This window comes from Gorilla gorilla, chromosome 8 (assembly GCF_029281585.2).
Source record: "Gorilla gorilla gorilla isolate KB3781 chromosome 8, NHGRI_mGorGor1-v2.1_pri, whole genome shotgun sequence".
In the NCBI taxonomy this organism is placed as follows: Eukaryota; Metazoa; Chordata; class Mammalia; order Primates; family Hominidae; genus Gorilla; species Gorilla gorilla.
In genome coordinates this window covers 43,558,094-43,577,956 of record NC_073232.2, presented here as the reverse complement: position 1 = coordinate 43,577,956, position 19,863 = coordinate 43,558,094, and the positions used below count along the sequence as shown (strand labels likewise).

The window sequence follows — 19,863 nt, the reverse complement described above, 5'->3', positions numbered from 1 at the left end:
GTAGAAAACTTTGTGCCATTTTCATTCATCCTTGTCCCACTCAATCTGTACCACCTTGTCCCACCACTGGGAAGAAGCTACCCAATTTCCAGCTCTTCCCTCAGGATGGAGCAAAAATAGAACTAGCTTCAATGTTCTGGCTTGTGTGGGGCTGCCTGAGGGACTGGTTGCGGTCTCACCTGACTTGGAGGGCTAATGGGAATGGTGGCATAGTCTGGATATCAGGCTGGAGGCCATTGAAAGCAGTGGCAGGCGCCACGGCAGGGTTGTTTAACAACAACAAAAAAAGGCTAGATACTATATGGGATAAATACATATAAGGAAAAAAGTCTAAAGAGGACTGTATTATTTTTCAATTAAGTCAATAATATAAAATTCAGAAAGGGTATGAAAATGTTCCTGCTAAAAGAGGTTGAAGAGACATAAAAACTAAGCTGGGTATGGTGGCTCATATCTATAATTCCAACACTTTGGGAGGCTGAGGCCAGAGGATCACTTGAGGCCAGGAGCTTGAGACCAACCTGGTCAACATAGCAACACCCTGTCTCTAAAAGAAAAAAAAAAAAAAAGACAGCGAGACAGAGAGACAAAAAACTAAATGCAATGCCTGACCTTACCCTGGATCTTGTACTGAGGGGGGAAAATATTATAAAGGACAGTATCAGATCATATGCCATTAAAGCTTATACTTTCTTATGGTATATTCCTTATACTATCTTTATACAAATTTTTCTACATTGAAATTATTTCCAATAAAAAAAAAAGGCTGCCAGATAAGAATGACAAAAAAATTCTTTTTTTTTTTTTTTTGAGACAGAGTCTCACTCTGTTGCGCAGGCTGGAGTGCAGTGGTGCAATCTCAGCTCACTGCAACCTCCACCTCCTAAGTTCAAGCGATCCTCCCTGCCTCAGCCTCCTGAGTAGCTGGGATTACAGGCACCCGCCACCATGCAGGGCTAATTTTTGTATTTTTGTAGAGATGGGGTTTCTCCATGTTGGCCAGCCTTGTCTCGAAATCCCAACCTCAGGTGATCCACCCACCTCAGCCTCCCAAAGTACTGGGATGACAGGCGTGAGCCACTGAGCCCAGGCAACAACAAATTTCTTATTAGAAACTATACCTGGCCAGGTATAGTGGTTCACACCTGCCATCCCAGCACTTTGGGAGGCTGAAGCAGTTGGATTGCTTGAGCCCAGAGAAGTTTGAGACCAGCCTGGGCAACACAGCAAAGGCCCATCTCTACAAAAATTAGCTGGGCATGATGGTACAGACTTATAGTACCAGCTACTCGGGAGGCTGAGGCAGGAGGATTGCTTGAGCCCCAGAGGTGGAGCCCCAGAGGAGCCCCGAGATTGCACCACTGCACTTCAGCCTGAGTATCTGAGTGAGACCATGTCTCAAAAAAATGTTTTTCAATAAAAAATAAAATAAAGAAACTATAAATGCCAGAAGACGGTAGAATTATATGTTCACAGTCCTAGAAGAATAAACTACTTAGAATTCTATAATCAGTAAAAATCTTTCAAAAAAGAAGGTGAATTAAAAAATTTTTCAAACAAATAAAAGCTGAGAGAAATTATTTCCCGCAGATCTGAACTATAAGAAATGTTAGGCTGGGCACGGTGGCTCACACCTGTAATCCCAGCACTTTGGGAGGCCGAGGAGGGCAGATCGCCTGAGGTCAGGAGTTGGAGACCAGCCTGGCCAACATGGTGAAACCCCATCTCTACTAAAAATATAAAAATTAGCCAAGTGTGGTGGCATGCACCTGCAGTACCAGCTACTCGGGAGGCTGAGACAGAAGAATCGCTTGAACCGGGGAGGCGGAGGTTGCAGTGAGCCGAGACTGCACCACTGCACTCCAGCCTGGGTAACAGAGCGAGACTCCGTCTCAAAAAATAAATAAATAAATAAAACCCTCAATCCAAAAAAAAAGCGGTACAAAGAAGAGACGAACAGAAACAAACAAAAAAGAACAAAGAAGACCAAAAAAAAAAATAAAGAAGAGACAGAGAGAAACAAAGAATAAGATGGTAGATTTAAACTCACCCATAGCTAGAATTACATTAAACGTAAATGTTCTATCTACTCCAGTTAAAAGGTAGAGATGTCAGACTGCAATTTAAAAATAAGAAACAATACCTAACTATATGCTGTCTAAAAAGAAACCTGTTTTGAATATAAAGATACAAATATGTTAAAAGTAAAAGGATAGAAATAGATATACAGTGTAAACACCAATCAAAAGAAGGATAGAATGGTTATATTAACATCAAAAAAGTAGACCAGAACAAGGAACATTATCAGGAATAGAGAAGGATATTTCATAACTATAAAAGGATCTTATCAAGAAGGTGTGGAAAAAACTGGTAGAACTGAAAAGAGAAATAGATGAATCCACAGTTAACAGGTGGAGATTTCAACACTCCTCTCTCAGCAACTAAAAGAACAAGTAGATACAAAATCAGTACGGATACAGAGGTTGCAGTGAGCCAAGATCACGGCACTTCAGCCTGGGTGACACAGCAAGACTCTGTCTCAAAAAAAAAAAAAAAAAAAATTATAACACAATAGTAAGAAACAAAAAAAATTTTAAATAAGCAATATCACGCATTTTAAAAAAAGGTTAAAATGGTAAATTTTATGTTATGTATATTTCACCATAAAGAGAAAAGCTAAAATACCATCAACAACAACAAAAATAGACAAAATATTTGAACAGGTACTTCACAAAGGCAGATACACAAATGGCCAATGAGCACATGAAAAGATGCTTCGCAGCATCAGCCATGAGGGAAATGTATATAAAAACCACAATGAGCTACCATGATGAGATGCCTACTCGAGAGGGTTAAATTAAAATAAGATAGACACCACTAAGTGTTGGTAAGAACGTGGAGCAACCTAAACTCTCACACATCATTTGTAGCAGTGTAAAAGAGGTACAACCACCTTGGGAAAAGATCTGACAGTTTCCTATTAAACTAAACATACACCTGCACATAATCCAACAATTACACTATTAAGTATTTACCCAAGAGGTATAAAAACATATACTGAACACAAAGATTTCTGCACAAATTTATAATAGCCAAAGACTAGAAACCATCCAAACATCTATCAGAGTTGAATAGATAAAGAAATCTCCAGCTATAAACAATCCAAACATCTATCAGGATTGAATGGATAAAGTGGTACATTCATGCAAAGAAATACCACTCAACAATAAAAAGCAGCAAACTCCTATAACACACATGACTGACTCCCAAAAATATTAATATTGAATCAAAAAAAGTCACACAAAAGACTATATATCATATAATTCCATTCATTTAAAATTCTAGAAAAGGGAAACCTAATAGCAACACAAAATAGATTAGTGGTTGCCCAGAATCAGTGGTAGGAGGTGAGGGGACGGAGTGGGGATCAACTGCAGAGGAAAGAAATATTTGAGGGTGATATAAATATTCAATATCTTGTTTGTGATGGTTGTTACACTGGTGTATACCTTTATCAAAACTCATCAAGCCATATTCTTAAAACAAGTGCATTATAATGTTGTATATAAAGTATAACTCATTAAAACTGACTTTTAAAACAGAATGGAAAAAACTATGAAAAAATTTAAAGTTTGCATTCCCTTAACCCATGTTATTCTACCTCTTAGAATTTATCCCAAAGAAACCAGGAGTCAAAGACAAAAAGATGCATGTACAGATGCTCACTGCAGTGTTATTTAATAAAAATAATTTCCTCTAATGTTCCATCAATAGAGGATTGATTAAATAAACTAAGGTACATTCACAGAATACTTCACAGCAATTAAAAATGGGAGTTAGCTTCTAATGTATGGACCTGAAATATCATACATATTAATAAAAAAAGTAATATAATATAAAAGAATATAACTTTTTTTGGTTTTTTTTTTTTTTTTTTTTTTTTTTGGAGAGACAATGTCTTACTACATTGCCCAGGCTGAACTCCTGGGCTTAAGCTATCCTCCCTGACTCAGCCTCCTGAGTAGCTGGGGTGCCCACCACTGCACCTGGAGAATAAACATATATTACAAATATATATGTGTATTCAAAAAATTTATGAGCCAAGAGATTTTGTACCAAGAGATGCTATCTTTTTCTTATGCTATTAAGCAAGGGAATGTTGAGATCATCCCTATTTTAGAGATGAGGAAACTCTCAGAGATGACAAATGAGTTTCAGAGGAGCCAAAAGAACTGAAAATCCCACAGTCTCTCAGAAAACAACTGCTATCTCAGTGAACAGGTATTTGCTCTTCAAATCTTGTAGAAGAGAACTCACATAAATTGAGGTAATAAATGCAGAGTACTACTGGAAAGTGCCTACAGGCTTTCATAGCCATCTTCGTGTCATTCTAACATCAGAATGAAACTCACTAAAAATCTCTTCCATATAATCTAAATAATGGTCCCTTACTGATTTCCTCTTTAATGCTGTGCTTATTTCCAGCTGTTATCAGGGCCTGATTTGAAGACAGAAAAGAGACTATGTTAATATGCAGTCTCCCTGAAAGCAGGAAGGAAGTCCTTTGGACTGATTAAGGCCAGCATGACGTTCACAGCGAACAAGCTCATTCTGGCGAAATTAAAGCAGTAATTCCAGTGTTTGTTCCCTGTCAGCCATGTCAGCAGCCAAAAAAAAAAAAGAGGAAGAAAGCGGACGCGCATGCACATGCCCAGAAAAAAAAAAAAAAAAAAGACTAACTTATTACACATCTGCTTGTCTTATACCTGGTATTTGTATCATTCCAAAGAATATATACAATGACTGAGCTTCAACTAGTTTGCATTTACCAGCTAAAATAATTTCAAAACTTAGCCCCTACTCCCCAAAACAGTACTGGGCTACACTGAAACCTCAGCGTTCCTGATCTCCTACCCCACCCTCCATTCCCACTAAGAACAAAGTCATCTTGTTATGAAATGTTAAGGAGAAAAATGATTTTCTGATGGTTCAGTGATATTAACATCCACATATATGTATTTTCCTCATAGATATGGCCTTATTTAAGCACATAAATGCAAAGTTAGTCACTTAAAAACTGGTTTTACAAGGCCGGGCACAGTGGCTCACGCCTGTAATCCCAGCACTTTGGGAGGCCGAGGCGGGTGGATCACAAGGTCAGGAGATCGAGACCATGATGGCTAACACGGTGAAACCCCGTCTCTTAGGCCGGGCGCGGTGGCTCACGCCTGTAATCCCAGCACTTTGGGAGGCTGGGCCAGGCAGATCACGAGGTCAGGAGATAGAGACCATCCTGGCTAAAACAGTGAAATCCTGTCTCTACTAAAAATACAAAAAATTAGCCGCGCACGGTGGCGGGCGCCTGTAGTCCCAGCTACTCGGGAAGCTGAGGCAGGAGAATGGCGAGAACCCGGGAGGCGGAGCTTGCAGTGAGCCCAGATCACGCCACTGCGCTCCAGCCTGGGTGACAGAGCGAGACTCCATCTCAAAAAAAAAAAAAAAAAAAAAAACTGGTTTTACAAATACAAAAATCAATCAGGTGTGGCTGATTAAACTCATTAAAACTGACTTTTTACAGTTAGAGGTGGTAGGCATCTGTAGTCCCAGCTACTCGAGAGGCTAAGGCAGGAGAATCGCTGGAACCCAGGAGGCAGAGCTTGCAGTGAGCCGAGATCAAACCACTGGACTTCAGCCTGGGTGACAGAGTGAGAGTCTGTCTCAAAAAAAAAGAAAAAAAAAATTGGTTTTACAATTCTACACTAAGCTCAGGCCATCTCTTGTATGTGCCCAATCTGAATCTATTCACCTACATAGCCCTCTTCATAAATAAGCAATTTTACTAATTCTCACTCCCTACACCACAAAAATACTTGGTTTCTAATGCTTCTTCTTTTTTTTTTTTTTTCTTTTTGAGACAGTCTCGCTCTGTCAGGCTGGAGTGCAGTAGCATGATTGCGGCTCACTGCAGCCTCTACCTTCTGGGTTCAAGTGATTCTCCTGCCTCAGCCTCCCAAGTAGTTGGGATTACAGGTGCACACCACCACACCCAGCTAATTTTTGTATTTTTAGTAGAGACGGGGTTTCACTATTTTGGCCAGGCTGGTCTCGAACTCCTGACCTCAAGTGATCCACCCACCTCGGCCTCCCAAAGCGCTGGGATTACAGGCGTGAGCCACCACGCCCGACCTGGTTTCTCATACTTCTAACACTGCATATCCATCTCTCACTGTATTCTAACACCTAAGACTACCTTTAGCAATATGGACCTGATCGAAGAAAGGAAAGGAAAAGGAAAAGGAGAAAGGGAAAGGGAAGGGAAGTAAGGAAGGAAAGAAAGAAGAAAGGATCTTGTAAAAGTTTTCACCCAAAACATTTTCACTTTGCCACAACTTTCAAAGCTACCCTTTATCTACTCTTCACACTCCAAATAACACTAACAACTTTAACTGGCAGTAAAGTATAGCAGGAGTAGCAGCTACCATTTACTAAATGCTTATGCATCAAGTACCATGCTGAGTTCTTTATGTCATCTCATATATTTATTTTGAGACAGGGTCTCACTCTGTCACCCAGGCTAGCAGTGCACAATCATGGCTCACTACAGGCTTGACCTCCTGGGCTCAAGCATCCTCCCACCTCAGCCTCCCGAGTAGTTAAAACTACAGATATGTGCCACCACTGCGAGCTAATTTTTTATCTGCTGTAGAGACAGGGTCTCCCTAAATTGCCCAGGGCAGTCTTGAACTCCTGGGCTCAAGCAATCCTCCAGCCTCGGCCTCCCAAAGTGCTGAGATTAGAAGGCCTAAGCTACCTCATCCAGCGTGTCATCTCATTTAATCCTTCCTACAACCCTCCCAAGTAGGCTATAAAGATTTGGAGAAGTTAGGCCAGGCACAGTGGCTCACGCCTGTAATCCCAGCCCTTTGGGAGGCTGAGGCGGGCGGATCATGAAGTCAGGAGATCGAGACCATCCTGGCTAACACGGTGAAACTCCGTCTCTACTAAAAATACAAAAAAAAAAAAAAAAATTACCCGGGGGGGGGGGGGGGGGTGGCGGGCGCCTGTGGTCCCAGCTACTCAGGAGGCTGAGGCAGGAGAATGGCGCAAACCTGGGAGGCAGAGCTTGCAGTAAGCAGAGATCGAGCCACTGCACTCTACCCTGGGCAACAGAGCAAGACTCCGTCTCAAAAAAAAATAAAAATTAAAAAATATTTGGAGAAGTTCATTTGTCCAAGTCCACACAGACTGAAGAACTCAAAATCAGAACTAAGTCCATCTGTCTGAAGAACCAAAGATACTGTTCGGGTGGGGTGGCTCACACCTGTAATCCTAGCACTTTGGGAGGCCAAGACAGGTGGATCACCTGAGGTCAGGAGTTTGAGACCAGCCTGACCAATATGGAGAAACCCCGTCTCTATTAAAACTACAAAATTAGCTGGATATGGTGGCGCATGCCTGTAATCCCAGCTACTTGAGAGGTTGAGGCAGGAGAATCGCTTGAATCTGGGAGGCGGAGGTTGCAGTGAGCCGAGACTGCACCACTGCATTCCTGCCTGGGCAACAAGAGCAAAACTCCGTCTCAAAAAAAAAAAAAAAAAAGAACCAAAGACATGAACCATTGTTCTATTTTATTCCAAATGCTTTTATTTCTGTCTTCACTACAAGATTAAGAAAGTACAGCCTTTCTGTCTGGCGGCAGCCATCAGGTAAGCCAAGACAAGCGCATACAAGTATATCCAGGAGCTACGGAGAAAGAAACAGTCTGATGTCATGTGCTTTCTTCTGAGGGTCCACTGCTGGCAGTACCGCCAGCTCTCTGCCCTCCACAGGGCTCCCCATCCCACCCAGCCTGATAAAGCGCAGCAACTGGGCTGCAAGACCAAGCAAGGTTACATTATATGTAGGATTCATGTTCGCTGTGGTGGCCGAAAACACCCAGTTCCTAAGGGTGCAACTTACGGCAAGCCTGTCCATAGTGGTGTTAACTAGCTAAAGTTTGCCTGAAGCCTTCAATCTGTTGCAGAGGAATGAGCTGGATGCCACTGTGGAGTTCTGAGAGTCCTGAATTTATATTTAGATCTATGACCTAAATATTGGATTGGTGAAGATTCCACATACAAATATTTTGAGGTTATCCTCATTGATCCATTCCATAAAGCTATCAGAAGAAATCCTGACACCCAGTGGATCACCAAATCAGTCCACAACCACAGGGAGATGCGTGGGCTGACATCTGCAGGCCGAAAGAGCCGTGGCCTTGGAAAGGGCCATAAGTTCCACCACACTATTGGTGGTTCTCGCAGGGCAGCTTGGAGAAGGCGCAATACTCTCCAGCTCCACCATTACCGCTAATATAAGTAAAGTTTGTAAAATTCATACCTAATAAACAATTTAAGACAGTCATGTCTGCTTACAGGTGTTATTTGTCTGTTAAAGCTAGTCTGCAAATTATTTAATGAATGCTTTGTCAAATTAAGAAAGTTAAAGTGAAGGCAGGGCACGGTGGCTCACGCCTGTAATCCCAGCACTTTGGGAGGCCGAGGAAGACGGATCACGAGGTCAAGAGATCAAGACCATCCTGGCCAACATGGTGAAACCCCTTCTCTATTAAAAACATAAAAATTCGCTGGGCGTGGTGGCAGGCGCCTGTAGTCCCAGCTACTCGGGAGGCTGAGGCAGGAGAATCGCTTGAACCCGGGAGGCGGAGGTTGCAGTGAGCCGAGATCACGCCATTGCACTCCAGCCTTGGCGACAGAGCGAGATGCCGTCTCAAAAAAAAAAAAAAAAAAGGAAGTTAAAGTGCAATAATGTTTGAAGACAGTAAGCGGTGGTGTATCTTGTTTCTTTTTTTTTGAGACAGAGTCTCGCTCTGTCGCCCAGGCTGGAGTGCAGTGGCGCGATCTTGGCTCCGCCTCCCAGGTTCAAGCGATTCTCCTGCCTCAGCCTCCCGAGTAGCTGGGATTGCAGGCGCCCGCCACCATGCCCAGCTAATTTTTTTTTTTTTTTTTTGTATTTTTAGTAGAGACAAGGTTTCACCATGTTGGTCAGGCTGGTCTCAAACCTCTGACCTCGTGATCCACCCACCTCGGCCTCCCAAAGTGCTGGGATTACAGGCATGAGCCACCGCGCCTGGCTGGTGTATCTTGTTTCTAATAAGATAAACATTTTTGTCTTTGCTTTATCTTATTAGGGAGTTATATATCAGTGTATAAAACATACTATGTGGTATAATAGGTTTAAAATAAATTCTTTAAAAGAAAAAAAAGCATAGCATGGACATATATATGTAAAAAACGAACCTTGACCTGAATATTGCATCTCGTACAAAAAAAATTACTGAATCATAGATCTAAATATAAAAAACCAAAACTATAAACATTCTAAAAAGAAAACCTTCATATTTGAGGGTTAGGAAAAAAAATTTTCTTTTTTTTGAGATGGAATTTCACTGGTTTCCCAGGCTACAGTACAATGGCGTGATCTCGGCTCACTGCAACCTCCGCCTCCCAGGTTCAAGCAATTCTCCTGCCTCAGCCTCCCTAGTAGCTGGGATTACAGGTGCCCGCCACCATGCCCAGCTAATTTTTTGTATTTTTAGTAGAGACGGGGCTTCACCACGCTGGCCAGGCTGGTCTCGAACTCCTGACCTCAAGCGATCCACCCACCTCGGCCTCCCAAAGTGCTAGGATCACAGACATGAACCACCACACCGGCCAGGAAAAGATTTTTTAGACATAACATTAAGAGTACAACCCATAAAAAAAAATAAACTAGACTTTATCAAAATTTAAAACTTTTGCTCTACAAAAGACACGAATAAGAGAATGAAAAGACAAGCTACAGATTAGGAGAAAATATCTGCATATCACATATCCTCAAAAGGACTTGTATCAACAATATACATAAAGAACCCTAAAAACTCAATGATAAGGAAACAATCTGGCAGGGCACAGTGGCTCACGCCGGTAATCCCAGCACTTTGGGAGGCTGAGGCAGGTGGATCACGAGGTCAGGAGTTCAAGACCGGCCTGGCCAATATGGTGAAACCCCATCTCCACTAAAGATACAAAAAATTAGCCGGGCATGGTGATGCATGCCTGTAATCCCAGCTACTTGGGAGGCTGTGCCAGAAGAATTGCTTGAAGCCAGGAGGCGAAGGTTGCAGTGAGCCAAGATCGAGCCATAGAACTCCAGCCTGAGTGACAGGACGAGACTCCGTCTCAAAAAAAAAAGAAAGAAAGAAAGAAGAAAAGAGAACAACCCAATTGTTGTTGTTTGTTGAGACAGTCTCACTTTGTCACCCATGCTGGAGTGCAGTGGCACCATCTTGGCTCACTGCAACCTCCATCTCCTGGGATCCAGTGATTCTCGTGCCTCAGCCTCCCGAGTAGCTGGGATTACAGATGTACACCACCGTGCCTGGCTAATTTTTGTATTTTTAGTAGAGATGGGATTTCACCCCGTTGGCAAGGCTCGTCTCAAACTCCTGGCCTCAAGTGATCCACCCACCTCCATCTCCCAAAGTGCTGGGATTACAGGCATGGGGCACTGCCCCCCGCCAAACAACCCAATTGTAAAACAGGCAAAAGACATGAACAGACACCTCACCAAAGATAATATAAGGATGGCAAAAAAAGCACATGAAAAAATGTTCAACATCATTAGCCATTAAAGAAATGTAAATCAAAACCACAATAAGATGTCACTACACAGCTATTAGAATAGCAAAAATAACAAATAGTGATAATATCAAATGCTAGTGAGGATGTAGAACAACTGGAATTCTCATAAATTGCTGTTGGGAATGCAAAACAGTACATGCATTCTGAAAAACAGTTTGGCAGTGTTTTATAAAGTTAAATATACACCTACCATACATCACAGCAACCCCATTCCTGGGTATTTTACTGTAAAGAAATGGAAACTTACGTTCGCACAAAAACCCGTACACAAATGTTTACAGCAGTTCTAATCATAGTTGCCAAAAACTGCAAAAACCCAAGTGTCCTCCAATGGGTGAATGGAGAAACAAATTGTAGCATATCCATAAAGTAGAATATTACCCAGAAATAGTAAGGAACAAACTCCTGAGACACACACAACTTGGATGAATCTCAAAAGCACTATGTTGAGTGAAAGAAGCCAGTTACCTACTGTATGATTCCATCTATATGACATTCTCAGAAAGACAAAACTACAAATAATAAACAAAACACACACACACACACACACACACCACACACACATGATAAAACTACGGTGAAGAAGAGCTCAGTGATTGCCAAGGGTTGTGGGTGAGGAAGAGGTGACTATAAAGGGAGAGCATGAGGGAGTTTTTGGGGTGGAACTGTTCTGTATCCTAATTGTTGTGGTAGTTACAGAAATCTAAACATGTTTTAGAATTCATAGACATGTATACCCCAAAAAAGTCCATTTTAATTATAATAATTTTGAAGATAAAATTGAAAAAATTTAATTCTTCAGAGGATAATTGGTTAAATAGGGGTTTAAAAAGTTAAAGTCTTACCTCTTACTGTATATCAAAACATATTCTAAATTAACTAAAAAGCTAAATGTAAATTATGAAATAATACTGATCTTTTTTTTTTTTTTTTTTTTGAGACAGCACTGTCGCCCAGGTTGGAGTGCAGTGGTGTGATCTCTGCTCACTGCAAGCTCCACCTCCCGGATTCACGTCACTCTCCTGCCTCAGCCTCACGAGTAACTGGGGCTACAGGCGCCCGCCACCACGCCCGGCTAATTTTTTTTTTTTTTTTGTATTTTTAGTAGAGACGGGGTTTCACCATGTTAGCCAGGATGGTCTCAATCTAGAGACGGGGTTTCACCATGTTAGCCAGGATGGTCTTCATCTCCTGACCTCGTGATCTGCCCGCCTCAGCCTCCCAAAGTGCTGGGATTACGCGCACGAGCCACTGCACCTGGCCTGATTTTCTTAATATATATGATGCTCCTACAAATAAATTTTTAAAAAGAACACTCCCAAAGAAAAATGGGCCAAGACATGAATAAACAAAGTACAGGAAAATGCTTTATCTCACAAATAATTGAATAAATAAACAGTAAAGCAATGACACAGTATTTTTTGTCAACTGAAATACAAAAAAAAAAAAACCAAAAACCTTAAAAGAATGATAACATCCAGTACTGGCAAAAGTGGGAAAGGAAACCTAAAGAAAACTCTAGTTTGGAGCATAAAGTGCTATAAGATTTCCTGAAGGTAATCTGGATGTCTATACATGTTGAAAAATTCACACATCCACATATACTGTTTTTTCACTTCTAGTGAAAAAACAGTATATGTAAAATAAACAGTATAAGTAAAATAATCCACTAGTGCAGAAAAATGTATTCAGCGCACTCATAACAAAATAGAAATTAAAAAAGTTAAATAATTACATATCCATATAATAGAACAGTAGGTAGCCATTACGAAACCAAATCACCTGAACAGTTAATGAAATCAGATTTTTGTTTTGTTTTGTTTTTGTTTGTTTTTTGTTTTTGAGACAAGTTTCGCTCTTGTTGCCCAGGCTGGAGGGCAAAGGTGCGATCTCGGCTCACTGCAACCTCAGCCTCCCAGGTTCAAGCGATTCTCCTGCCTCAGCCTCTCGAGTAGCTAGGATTACAGATATGCGCCACCAGGCCCAGATAATTTTGTATTTTTAGTAGAGATGGGGTTTCTCCATGTTGGTCAGGCTGGTCTCAAACTCCTGACCTCAGGTGACCAACCCACCTCAGCCTCCCAAAGTGCTGGTATTACAGGTGTGAGCCACCACGCCCAGCCCAGATTATGTTATTTTAGTCATCACTGCTATAATTTCCTACTTGTTCTCACGAAGTAGGTTTTGTGTGTTTTTTAGGTTTTGTGTGTTTTTTGCTGCGGTTTTTTTTTTTTTTTTTTTTTGAGACAGGGTCTGGCTCCATTGCCCAGGCTGGAGTGCAATAATACAATCTCAGTTCACTGACACCTCCACCTCCTAGGCTCAAGCCATTCTCCCACCTCAGCTCCCAAGTGACTGTGACTACAAGCACACACCATCATGCCTGGATAATTTTTGTATTTTTTGTAGAGGCAGGGTTTTGCTGCTATGTTACCCAAGTTGGTCTCAAAGTCCCAAGCTCAAACAATCTGCCTGCCTCAGCCTTCCACAAAGTGTTGTGATTAGAGGCATGAGCCAACATGCCAGCCAAGATTTAGGTCTTTCTTCAATGACAAAACAATGTTCATGGTAGAATGATTACGCTTTCAAAGAAACTAGAATATAAGATTATATACAAGCTAAATTTTATTTTATTTTATTATTTTTTTTTTTTTGAGATGGATTTTTACTCTTCTTCCCCAGGCGGTCATGCAATGAGGTCGGGAGTTCGAGACTGACCAGCCTGACCAACATGGAGAAACCCTGTCTCTACTGAAAATACAAGATTAGCCAGGTATGGTGGCGCATGCCTGTAATCCTAGCTACTCGGGAGGCTGAGGCAGGAGAATTGCTTGAACCCGGGATGCAGAGGTTGCGGTGAGCCAAGATCGAGCCATTGCACTCCAGCCTGGGCAACAAGAGTGAAACGCTGTCTCAAAAAAAAAAAAAGTATGTGAGTGTACAGACACATTGATACACACACATATATAGCAATGATGTAACAGCATCTCTCAGTAGTGGAATTATGGATGATTTTTTATTAATCTTTTCTGTATTTTCTAAATTTTCTATAATAAACATATTGCTTTCATACTTTTTTGAATCAATATACATTTTTTAAAATCAACTAACTGATATCCAAAATGAGTTTAAAACTTGTTTTCTAATCTGGATTATCTGCTATTATCCTGGTCACAAGCATTTCACTGTTATCTAAGTATGGCAATTCTACATGCAAATTTGTCTTTTAGTTACTAATCCCAAATGAGCCATGACCGCCCAAAGTCAGAAGATCTACAGATAATGGCATCTCATTAACATTACCACCCAAAAGATGCAGAATAGTGAGTCTATTAGGATGAGCCATTTGTGTCTTAAATCTTTTTTTTTTTTGAGACAGCATCTCACTCTGTCTCCCAGGCTGGACTGCAGTGGCACGATCTTGGCTCACTGCAACCGCCATCTCCCAGGTTCAAGCAATTCTCCTGCCTCAGCCTCCCAAATAACTGGGATTACAGGCACATGCCACCTCACCCAGCTAATTTTTTTTGTATTTTTAGTAGAGATGGGGTTTCACCATGTTGGCCAGGCTGGTCTTGAACGCCTGACCTCAAGTGATCTGCCTACCTCGGCCTCCCAATGTGCTGGGATTATAGGCATGAGCCACTGCACCTGGCCCGATATGTGTTAAAATTTTTTAAAGACATTTCTGTAATATATAGAAACTTATGAGCTGATATGTCCATACACTTTTTTTTTCAGTTCAATATAAGAAGCCAAAAGAAATAGTTATCTTTTTTGGTGGGGGAAGAAGTTTGTAACTCCCTACTGTTTGATTTATGAACCATTTTTGTATTCTTTTTATATTTAACTTTTTTTTTAGCCTTCTTGTTTTCTTTGCACTTACCATGGAGCACTTCACCAGTACTTCCTCCTGGAATCTCAGGAATCCTTCCTGAACCTCAACTTCATTGAGGAAAAAGGCAAGGAAGTGAGTGAAGGGCTGCTTTCTTCTAAAAGTGTCCAAAAGAACATCAATCCGTGTTCGGGCTGAAATTACACCATTTCGATGCTGGCCAGTGATTACTGTAAACAAAGAAGAAAGGGTAAACTGCTCAAGGACCCCCAAATGCTTATAAAACAGGACCTCTTGATACTGTCACCTCTGAGGAGCTAAAGCAGTTCTGAATGCGTATATGAATCTAAACAGGGGACAATAACAAATATAAGAAAACTGCTAATTAATTCAATGTAAGCAGAATGAGGCTTAAAAATAGAATATCCTTGGCCGGGCACGATGGCTCATTCCTGTAATCCCAGCACTTTGGGAGGCCGAGACAGGTGGATCACGAGGTCAGGAGATCGAGACCATCCTGGCTAACACAGTGAAACCCCGCCTCTACTAAAAATACAAAAAATTAGCCAGCCTGGTGGTGGGCGCCTGTAGTCCCAGCTACTCGGAAGGCTGAGGCACGGATGGAGGGAACCCAGGAGGTGGAGCTTGCAGTGAGCCAAGATCGTGCTACTGCACTCCAGCCTGGGCAATAGAGCAAGACTCCATCTCAAAAAAAAAAAAAAAAAAAGAATATCCTTAAGACAGCTTATAAAGTAGAAAAATGAATTCAAATACTACAAAGCAAACCCTTGCTAGTAGGAATGTAAAATGGTGTAGTCACTATGAAAAAGTTTGGTAATTCCTTAAAAAGTTGAACATAGCTGGGCGCAGTGGCTCATGCCTGTAATCCCAACACTTTGGGAGGCTGAGGTGGGCAGATCACTTGAGGTCAGGAGTTCAAGACCAGCCTGGCCAATATGGCAAAACCCCATCTCTACTAAAAATACAAAAATTAGCTGGGTGTGGTGTCACATGCCTGTAATCCCAGCTACTTGGGAAGCTGAGGCACAACAATGGCTTGAACTAGCAAGCTGGAAGTTCCAGTGAACTGAGATCACGCCACTGCACTCCAGCATGGGCAACAGAGCTAGACCCTGTCTCAAAATAAATAAATAAATAAATAAATAAATAAATAAATAAATAAATAAAGTTGAACATAGACTTACCATATAACCCAGAAATTCTACCCTTAGGGATACCCAAAATAAGTAAAAACCAAGAAAAAAAAAGGGAAGGGAAGGGAAGGGAAGGGGGAGCAGGGAAGGGGAGGGGAGGGGAGGGGGGAGGGGGAACGAGGAAGGGAAGGGGAGGGGGAGAGGGAGAGGAGAGGGGAGGGGGAGGGAGAGGGGAGGGGAGGGGGAGGGAGAGGGGAGGGGAGGGGGAGGGAGAGGGGAGGGGAGGGGGGAGGGAGAGGGGAGGGGAGGGGGAGGGGACGGAACAGGTGAGGAGGGAGGGGAGGGGAGGGAAGGGAGCAGATGGAAGGGGTGAGGAGGGAGGGGAGGGGAGGGAAGGGAGCAGATGGAAGGGGTGAGGAGGGAGAGGAGGGGATGGGAGGGAAGGGAGCAGATGGAAGGGGTGAGGAGGGGCATGCTAATGCCTGTAATCCCAGCACTCTGGGGCAAAGGCCAAGGCAGGAGGATTGCCTGAGGCCAGGAGGCCAGGAGTTCCAGACAGCCTAGGTAATTTACTGAAACTCTGTCTCTACAGGGGTTGGAGGTGGAGAAGCTTCTGATGTTCCATTGCCTGAGATTTCAAAACAGACAAGACCAGATCCTTGTCTAGAGGATTAAAAGCTACCAGATCATTTCCTTCTCTGATTTCTCTAATTTAGGAGACACAAAAGAAATGGGTAAATCACAGCAAATATCACACGAATGCAACTGCAGACTTGACTTCACATCACAATTCAATTTACTCTAACCAATACATTTGGTTTTTCTATATACTTTACTTCTCTACAAGATCAATAAGCCAGTTTATTTATTTTATTTTCGAGACAGTCTTGCGCTGTCACCCAGGCTGCAGTGCAGTGGCACAATCTCGGCTCACTGCAACCTCCGCCTCCCAGGTTCAAGCGATTCTCCTGCCTCAGCCTCCTGAGTAGCTGGGATTACAGGCATGCGCCACCACACCTGGCTAATTTTTGTATTCTTAGTAGAGACAGGGTTTCATCATGTTGGCCAGGCTGGCCTCAAAATCTTGACCTTGTGATCCACCCAACTTGGCCTCCCAAAATGCTAGGATTACAGGCGTGAGCCACCACACCCAGCTAATTTTGTATTTTTATTTTTATTTTTATTTTTTGAGACGGAGTCTTGCTCTGTCACCCAGGCTGGAGTGCAGTGGCACGATCTCGGCTCACTGCAACCTCCATCTCCCAGGTTCAAACAATTCTACTGCCTCAGCCTCCCGAGTAGCTGGGAATACAGGTGTGTGCCATCGCACCCAGCTAATTTTATTTTATTTTTTTTTTGAAACAGAGTCTCACTCTGTTACCCAGGCTGGAGTGCAGTGGCACGATCTCGGCTCACTGCAACCTCCGCCTCCTGGGTTCAAGCAACTCTCCTGCCTCAGCCTCCTGAGTAGCTGGGATTACAGGTGTGCACCACCATGCCCTGCTAATTTTTGTATTTTTATTAGAGACAGGGTTTCACCTTGTTGGTCAGGCTGGTCTCAAACTCCTGACTTTGTGATGTGCCCTCCTCAGCCTCCCAAAGTGCTGGGATTACAGGCGTGAGCCACCGGGCCTGGCCGGCTAATTTTTTGTATTTTTAGCAGAGACGGGATTTCACCGTGTTAGCCAGGATGGTCTCGATCTCCTGACCTCATGATCCGCCCACCCCGGCATGAGCTAACACGCCTGCCTAGTTTTTATTTTCTCTTCTTTGTTTTCTGTTTTTTTGTTTGTTTTGAGACAGTCTCGCTCTGTCACCCAGGCTGGAGTGCACTGGTGCAATTGGCTCACTGTAGCCTCGACTTTCCCAGATAAAAAGATCCTCCCACTTCAGCCTCCCAAGTAGCTGAGACTACAAGCATGTGCCACCACACCCAGCCAATTTTTGTATTTTTTTGTAGAGATGGGGTTTTGCCATGTTGCCCGGGCTGACCTTGAACACCTGGGCTCAAGTGATCCTCCCACCTAGGCCTCCCAAAGTGTTGGGATTACAGGCATGAGCCACCAAGCCCAGCCTGACACACTAGTTTTTCACACTGCAACATTTGTGCTAAGTTAAAATGGAGTCTTTATAGCCTATCTACCCTTTTCTGGATAAGTTCTGGAATGAATCTAGTATATTAAAATGGCTAGGGTCTCCACATTTACACCATGTTATAATTTTACTGCAATAAAAAATATTATATAACTTACTACACAGATAGAAAAAATGGGGAACATATAACAAGTGTTAATAGCAATTATGTTTGGGGTTCGTATTATAAGAGACTTCCATGTACACCTTATATATAATTTCTGCAAGCTTTCTCTTTTTTGAAAGCATGTATTAATTTTATAATCAGAAAAAATTAGGGCTGGGCGCAGTGGCTCATACCTGTAATACCAGCACTTTGAGAGGCTGAGGATGGCTGATCACCTGAGGTCAGGAGTTCAAGACCAGCATGATCAACACGGAGAAACCCCATCTCTACTAAAAGCACAAAAGTAGCCAGGCATGATGGCACATGTCTGTAATCCCAACTACTTGGTAGGCTGAGGCAGGAGAATCACTTGAAACCTGGAGGTGGAGGTTGCAGTGAGCCAAGATTACGCTAAGCCAAGATCGTGCCAATGCGCTCCAGCCTGGGCAACAAGAGCGAAACTCCATCTCAAAGAAAAAAAAAAAAAATAGATGAAGTAAGTTTTAATGCAATTATAAAATGACTTTGGTATTTGTAACTTGAATGTTAAAACTCAAGGAAAATAAAATTTTGCACTTATAATTCTAATAAACTGAATATTTACTTTAATAAAAGTCCTTCCAAATGCTGTTAAAAGTTCTAATGCTAGAGTTTGTTGACATTACCTAGAGAAAAATGTGTCACTGCACTGGCCAATATGGGATCCCACATGCAGCTAGTTAGTTAAATTAATCAGAATTCAGTAAAAGTAAAAATTCAGAAAAAAAAATTCAGTTCCTTTCATACTAGCAATATCTCATGCACTCAAAGTCATATGTATGACCAGTACCTGACATGTGCGGCTCATGTGCTACACAGCATGGATATAGAACATTCTCATCAACACAGAAAGCTCCTTTGGACAGCACTGTTGTCCAAAAAGTCAATTGCTACTTATCTGCTGTCAAGGTGATTATTCTTTTGTGTGTGTGTGTGTATGACAGGGTCTCGCTCTGTCACCCAGGCTGGAGTGTGGTGGCATGAACACAGTTCACTGCAGCCTGGAGCTCCTGGGCTCAAGTGATCCTCCCACCTCAATCTCCCACAGTGCTGGAAGTATAGGTATATGCCACTGTCCCCAGTCAAGGTGATTATTCTCACATAACGTAAAATGAAAAAGAGTACTTATAATTTTTTATGCAAAAACAATACAATCTACGAACATTTATGGAAAATGGGGCTAGACGCAGTGACTCTTGTCTATAATCCCAGCACTTTGGGAGGCCAAGGAGGATCGCTCAAGCCCAGGAGTTCAAGGCCAGCCTGGGCAACATAGCAAGACCCCATCTCGACAAAAAGTATTAAAAATTAGCTGGGCATGGTGCTAAGAGCCTGTAGTCCCAGCTACTTGGAAGGCTGAGGGAAAAGGACTGCTTGAGCCCAGGAGTTCAAGGCTACAGTGAGCTATGATGGAGCCAATCAACTCTAGCCTGGGCGACATGCTCTTGCCTGTAACCCCAACACTTTGGGAGGCCAAGGCAGGCAGATCGCTTGAGCTCAGGAGTTCGAGACCAGCCTGAGCAATGTGGCAAAACCTTGTCTCTACAAAAAATACAAATAAATTAGCCAGGTGTGGTGGCGTGTTCCTGTAGACCCAGCTATGCAAGGCTGAGATGAGAGGATTGATTGAGTCCAGGAGGTAGAGTCTGCACTGAGCTGTGATCATGCCACTACACTCCAGCCTGGGCAACAGAGACTCTGTCTCCAAAAATAAAATAAAATAAAATAAAGGACTAAAAGGCCGGGCATGGTGTCTCATGCCTGTAATTCCAGCACCTTGGGAGGCTGAGGCAGGCAGATCACTTGAGACCAAAAATTCAAGATCAGCCTGGGCAACATGGTGAAATCCTGTCTGGATAAAAAATAAATAAAAATTTTTAAATGAAAAAAGAAAAAGAAAATGGGTTAATGAAT

General features: G+C 42.5%; 1 protein-coding gene and 1 pseudogene across 7 annotated transcripts in view; one reads left to right on the top strand and one right to left on the bottom strand.

Annotated features, from left to right (window-relative positions):
* Positions 1-19,863, bottom strand: part of ASCC1 (activating signal cointegrator 1 complex subunit 1) — a 121,069-nt gene that overhangs the window by 85,976 nt on the left and 15,230 nt on the right. For all 7 annotated transcript variants that reach the window (XM_055353511.2, XM_055353509.2, XM_055353510.2 and 4 more), the window contains exon 5: positions 14,569-14,747. In XM_055353511.2, coding sequence (XP_055209486.1) covers positions 14,569-14,747 — 179 coding nt within the window. The remainder of the gene's footprint in view (positions 1-14,568; positions 14,748-19,863) is intronic.
* On the top strand, positions 4,585-8,443 carry LOC129525013 (large ribosomal subunit protein eL15-like; annotated as a pseudogene).